This window comes from Miniopterus schreibersii, assembly GCF_964146895.1.
Source record: "Miniopterus schreibersii genome assembly, chromosome: 12".
In the NCBI taxonomy this organism is placed as follows: Eukaryota; Metazoa; Chordata; class Mammalia; order Chiroptera; family Miniopteridae; genus Miniopterus; species Miniopterus schreibersii.
Window position 1 is genome coordinate 65,411,910 of NC_138112.1, and position 6,346 is coordinate 65,418,255.

Genomic DNA, 6,346 nt, shown 5'->3' on the forward strand with positions numbered 1-6,346 from the left:
ATGTTGAATAAATGAGATAATTAAAGCAGACCATCAAAGAAAAAACTGAGAAATGAGGATGGCACTCTTAGAAAGTGAGAGCTAAGGCAGGGCCAGTGGGAAAAAGGCAACCCGGTAAATCTTCCCAGGGTTCTCCATCTAGCTTAACCATGTGAGCTGGACTGAAAAAAGTGCTCATCTGTAAAGTGGGGATGACAATGACAGTGTGTACTTCACAGGATTCTTGTGAGGATTAAATGAATTTACACCTGTAAAGCCCAGAGGACAGTACCTGGCACTACATATGTGTTTGCTGTTATAACAACTGGACTCAGACTCCAGAGTCCCGGGGTTAAGTCCTAGCTTGGGCAAGTCCCCCACCTCTCTCTCTTCCCTCATCTGGAAATAATAAAACTGATTTTACAGGGTGGCTGTGAAAGAAGATACCTGAAAGGGCTTTGAAAAATGTAAACCACTGTACAAATGGATGGCATTATTATAGCTTCCCCTCCTCAAACTGTAATAAAAACTTAAAAGCTAACATCAGATGCTTTCTATATTACAGGCATCATGCTTAGTACTTTATGTGTATCATTCCCATTCAATCTTCAAAACGACTTTTAAGAGGTTGGGTGCTGTTATTACCCCTATTTTACAGACAAGAAACTGGGTCTCAGAGAATGTAAGCCTATCATCTGCTCAAAGTCACACAGTGAGCAAGTGGCACAGCAAAGAAGACAAGATGCCAAAGCCCAAACCCGCGACGAGAGGCTTATGGACGTGGCCCAGCCTGTTGCCTGCAGGGTCAACGATCCACCTTGCGTCACTGTCAGCCAGTCAAGGGGGGAAAGAGTCCCCAATAAAACTCCCTGCTCAATAGGAGAGGTTGTTGGGTAATCACTTACAGAATACCTGGAAGACATTCCTGGATTTTTTTTTATTAAAAAAAAATTTTAATGCTCTCTAGGTGCCAAGGACTATGTGGGGTAGGGGATGGCCGCCCAGGGGGCCCTGACAGGCCGTGTTCCTCCGCTTTCTCTACCACGAGGTTTCCTCGCGTCCGAAAGGGGTTCTGCTAATCCCCTCTCTTCCTGGCAAGCCGGCTCTCGTAGGACCGAGACAGTGAGTCTCCCTCCACCCCGCCGCCCTCCCCCTTCCCGGGAAACAGGTGAGCGGGAGCCGCGCGGAGAGGCCGCCCCCGCCGCCCCCCAGCAACCCTGGGCCCTCGGCGGGTCCCCGCCCCGCGCGGGGGCGTAACCGCCACGCCCACTGGGGCCAGTCGGCTCCGCGAACAATAACTGTCTCCGCCCCTCCCACCTATTGCGTCACAATCAAAACAGTCCTTTAACTACAACTCCCAGAAGGCCTAGCGGCGGCGTGAGCCCAACTGCTCACTGCGGTTCCCACACAACTACATATCCCAAGGGGCGTCGCGCGACGGCCTCTCCTCCACTGCGCAAGTGCGGAACTGCCCTTGTTTCCGGCGTGGGTCTGGGTTAGTGCGGCGGTAGTTGGGCTTAGGACCCGCCCCGGAGGGCTTCTCGGTTTACCGTTTGGGGATCTTGGATGTGCAGGTGGGGTAATAAGTTCAGGAAAGCAGCTATCGCCTCCTTGGGACCTAGGCGGATTTCGTGTCTGGGTAAGCTGGGAAAAATGCGGGACTCAGAGCTGCGGTCCGGTATCGGAAATAACTTCCCATTTCTCGGCGTTTTCTAGTTCATGAAGTGATATTTTCCTCCAACAATCCCTGCTAGTCCCCAGAACAACACTTTGAGAAGAGTGTAAGTGCCTCCAGTTGATAGCTGCGGGAACGGTTCAGAGAGGTTAAGTGATTTGTCTGAAGACACTACTAGTTGCCGAGCGGGGCCTCGAAATGTTGTTTTCTGAGTCCAAACTGGGTATTCTCTGGTTTGCATGTAGATTGCAGACGCCCTTTCTTGTTGACCAAGAGGGTTGGGGAGTGGGCATCTCTTGCCTTCTCTAGAGTATCCCAGTAGAGTGATGAAGGGAGGGATGAGCTGATGTGATCAAGTTTTCTATCTGTAAGTATAATTTTTTCTAATGTCTCAGTCATTGATTCACTTGGCGTATGTATAGAAGAGCCTGCGGGATTATCAAGTCCAATTCTAGGTACTAGAGATACAGCAGCAAACAAAAATGCCCAACCCCAGTGGGATAGACAGATGGTGATCAGAGAGATAAGAGTAATAAAGCAGGGTCAGGGGAAACATTCATTGGAGGATTTTGAATAGAGTTCTAACTTGTATTTAGATCTGATATTTAATTTGTGTTCTAGGCACAGCAGCTGCACAGAAAAGATGGGAGAGGAGGCCAATGATGACAAGAAGCCAACAAATAAATTTGAACTAGAGCGAGAAACAGAACTTCGCTTTGAGGTGGAAGCATCTCAGTCAGTTCAGTTGGAGCTGCTGGCTGGCATGGCAGAAATCTTTGGCACAGAGCTGACCCGAAATAAGAAATTCACCTTTGATGCTGGTGCCAAGGTAGCTGTTTTCACTTGGCATGGCTGTTCTGTACAGCTGAGTGGCCGCACCGAGGTGGCTTATGTCTCCAAGGACACCCCTATGTTGCTTTATCTCAACACTCATACAGCTTTGGAGCAGATGCGGAGGCAGGCGGAAAAGGAAGAAGAGCGAGGCCCCCGAGTGATGGTAGTGGGCCCCACTGATGTGGGCAAGTCCACAGTGTGTCGTCTCTTGCTCAACTACGCAGTGCGTTTGGGCCGCCGTCCTACTTATGTGGAGCTGGATGTGGGCCAGGGCTCTGTGTCTATCCCAGGCACCATGGGGGCCCTCTACATTGAGCGGCCAGCAGATGTTGAAGAAGGATTCTCCATCCAAGCCCCTCTGGTATATCATTTTGGCTCCACCACTCCTGGCACCAACATCAAGCTTTATAATAAGGTCAGAGCCAGAGCCAAAGTGGGGTTGAGGGTAGGGTTGCTACCAGGGTAGGATTGCTACCAGGGTAGGAAGGTATGCAGAAGTTTGTTAGTTAAAACTGTCTATAGTTGTCTTTTTGCTCTCATCTGGTATAATAGCTGTATGATCTTGGAACAGACAGTTTTAAATATGTCAACCTCAGATTGTTAAATGTTTCTGTGGACCTATTATTTATTAAATTTCCATAAATTTCCACTTAGGAGACAGAAGAAGCAACGTAAAAAGTAAATACATGTTATGGGGTCAAAACCACAGCCATTAAAAATGTTTTTCTTGTACCTAATGGTACTTATTCTAAAGAGGGACAGAATAGTTATGGATTTGCTCATTTTTGTGTTTTTCCTCACCTTGTCTTTTGCAGATTACATCTCGTTTAGCAGATGTGTTCAACCAAAGGTGTGAAGTAAACCGAAGGGCCTCTGTGAGTGGCTGTGTCATTAACACCTGTGGCTGGGTCAAGGGCTCAGGTTACCAGGCCCTGGTACATGCAGCCTCAGCCTTTGAGGTGGATGTGGTTGTGGTTCTGGATCAAGAACGACTGTACAATGAACTGAAACGAGACCTGCCTCACTTTGTGCGCACCGTGCTGCTCCCTAAATCAGGGGGTGTGGTTGAGCGCTCCAAAGACTTCCGGCGGGAATGTAGGGATGAGCGTATCCGTGAGTATTTCTATGGATTCCGGGGCTGTTTTTATCCCCATGCCTTCAATGTTAAATTTTCAGATGTGAAAATCTACAAAGTTGGGGCACCCACCATCCCAGACTCCTGTTTGCCTTTGGGCATGTCTCAGGAGGACAATCAGCTCAAGCTAGTACCTGTCACTCCTGGCCGGGATATGGTGCACCACCTCCTGAGTGTTAGCACTGCTGAGGGCACAGAGGAGAACCTTTCTGAGACCAGTGTGGCTGGCTTCATCGTGGTGACCAGTGTGGACCTGGAGCATCAGGTGTTTACCGTTCTCTCTCCAGCCCCCCGCCCACTGCCTAAGAACTTCCTTCTCATCATGGATATCCGGTTCATGGACCTTAAATAGAGATTCGGAAGCCTTGCTGCCTGGGGCATGGATATCTTATGGCTTTCACCACAGGCAGATGGGCTGAAGTGTGAGTCTGTTGAGGCCAGTTGAACAGTAAATGGACTAGTAAAAAGCATATATTCTACCTCTTAAGACAGGTGGTGGTAACCTAATTCTTCTCTAATCTTGAGCCAGAAGGAAAACCATGAGACTATAATTGGTTTCTTAGATCACCTAAGGTGCCACTTTGAATTCTCTAAGGCCTTGGAGAATCCCATTTCTTTCACTGTGTTACTATGTGGACTCATTTTTTATAACATTTTTTAAAAAATCACTGCTTTATACTCTGTATATAGTACTTGTTATCTCATTTTTCCAGGATGAATGAGTGTATTAGGAACTTCTTACAATAAAGTTCAAACTTGGAAAAAATTATTTTAATAAATATTGTTGGTATATCACAGAAGTTGGTATAATTTTTTAATTTTGTTTTCCCCCCTAAGAATTATAGAAACATTATTAGAATGATTTGTTGCTAAATTTTTAGAAAAGAGGGAAACCAAGAACCCATCTCTAAGCCAAGAAGGTGACTTTTTATGATGGTCCCCCTTTCCTCTGCATCTAGGTAAATAGAAGCTAAATCTGTTCTCAGTGCAGGGATACCTGTGAGGAACCAAGGATGCTGCTGATAGACTTGGGATGAGATTTCAGATTTAGCAACTTTCCAGAGATAGCTCATTTTCTCCCAGCTGCAACTACCTTTCCTATTGTCTGTCTGCTTGGAATTAGAATCTAAGCCAAAGTGTAAATTGAGCTTTTTGGTAAGAAGCCAGGAAAGCCCATTTTCTGATCTCTTGCAAATAATTGGTGTTCCTAGTTTGGACTTGGATTATTGAATAAGTATCTTATGCCCTTCATCTGTTCATTCTTTCTACAAGTATTTATTGAGTACCTATTATTTGCCAGGAACCATTCTAGATGGGGAACAAGATAAAGTTTTATGGAGCTTACATTTTAGAGCAAACACACAAAGTGCTATTCAGGGACTCAAAGTTGGGTGATTTGGGACAGTGACTGAGAGGCTACTTTAGATTGGGTGGTCAGGAAAGGCATCTCCTGAGTTAAGACCTGAATGACTGTAAAATTTGGCCAAAATTTTCCTGGTGGAGGAAACTGCAGAAACATTGAGGAAAAAGCTCTATATTTGGTGAAGGAAAAACCTGCTTGGCTGGAGTGCAGTGAATCAAGGGGAGCAAGGTAAAAACAGAAGGGAGGGAGCAGCAAAGACAGGATAATGCAGGGCTTTTGTGATCCCAGAGCAGCGGGAAGCAGAGGGTGAGGGGGCACGTCTTAGTTCCTTAGGGCTGCTATGACAAGTACTACAGACTGGGAAGCTTATAAACATAAGAAACCTAACAGTCCGGAGGCTGGAAAGTCCAAGATCAAGGTACCAGCATGGTGGTGGTCTTTTTAAAAAAAATATTTTAAATTGATTTTTAGGGAGCCAGAGAAACATAGATGTGAGCAAAACATTGATCAGCTGCCTCCAGGGCACCCCCTACTGGGGGTGGAGCCCGAAACCTGGGCATGTGCCCTGAAGGGGGGGCCATCAAACCGGCAACCTTTTGGTACACTAGATGATGCCCAGTCAGCTGAGCCACACCAGCCAGGGCAGCATGGTGGTGCTCTGATAAAGGTTCTCTCCCAGGTTGCTAACTGCCAACTTCTAGCTGTGTCCTCATGTAGTGGAAGGAGAAAGGGATCTATGGAGGCTCTTTATTCATGACCTAAGCAACTCTCCAAGGCGCCACCTCCTAGTACCATCATCTTTGAGGGTTAGTATTTCAATGTGAATTTTTGGGGACACAAACATTCAGACTTGCTATGCATTCAATGTCAAATTTTCAGATGTGGCCCGGCCGGGCGTGGCTCAGCGGTTGAGTATTGACCTAGGATCCAGGCGATCAGGGTTCCATTTCCGGTCAGGGCACATGCCCGGGTTGTGGGCTCAATCAATGACTCTCTTATCATTGATGTTTCTATCTCTCTCTCCCCCTCCTTTCCTCTCTCTGAAATCAATAAAGATATATTTAAAACAAAAACAAAAAAATTTTCAGATGTGAAAATCTACGAAGTTGGGGCACTCACCATTCCAGACTCCTGTTTACCTTTGGGCATGTCTCAGGAGGACAATCAGCTCAAGCTAGTACCTGTCACCCCTGGTGGAGATATGGTGCAGGTAGTTAAACAGGAATGACATGATCTAATTTACATTTGGAAAAGATCACTGCTGTGTGGAAAATGGATTAAAAGGCAAGAGTAGTAGCAAGGACACAAGTTTCATTGTGAGAATCGATGGGGAATTAAAAGTAGGGCAGCAGAGGTGGTG

General features: G+C 46.5%; 1 protein-coding gene across 3 annotated transcripts; it reads left to right on the forward strand.

The window, feature by feature from the left end:
* The first annotated feature begins 1,455 nt into the window (after positions 1-1,455).
* CLP1 (cleavage factor polyribonucleotide kinase subunit 1) lies at positions 1,456-4,415 on the forward strand. Of its 3 annotated transcripts, none has more exons than XM_081155311.1 (4): positions 1,468-1,618; positions 1,696-1,760; positions 2,276-2,903; positions 3,304-4,415. In XM_081155311.1, the coding sequence occupies exons 3-4, from the start codon at positions 2,298-2,300 to the stop codon at positions 3,973-3,975; spliced, it is 1,278 nt and encodes a 425-aa protein (XP_081011437.1). In that variant the 5' UTR covers positions 1,468-1,618; positions 1,696-1,760; positions 2,276-2,297; the 3' UTR covers positions 3,976-4,415. The 3 variants fall into 3 exon arrangements, with proteins under 3 accessions (XP_081011436.1, XP_081011437.1, XP_081011438.1); XM_081155312.1 differs by lacking the exon at positions 1,696-1,760 and having other exon boundaries at positions 2,276-2,483; positions 2,556-2,903; XM_081155310.1 differs by lacking the exon at positions 1,696-1,760 and having other exon boundaries at positions 1,456-1,618.
* Positions 4,416-6,346: the final 1,931 nt, after the last annotated feature.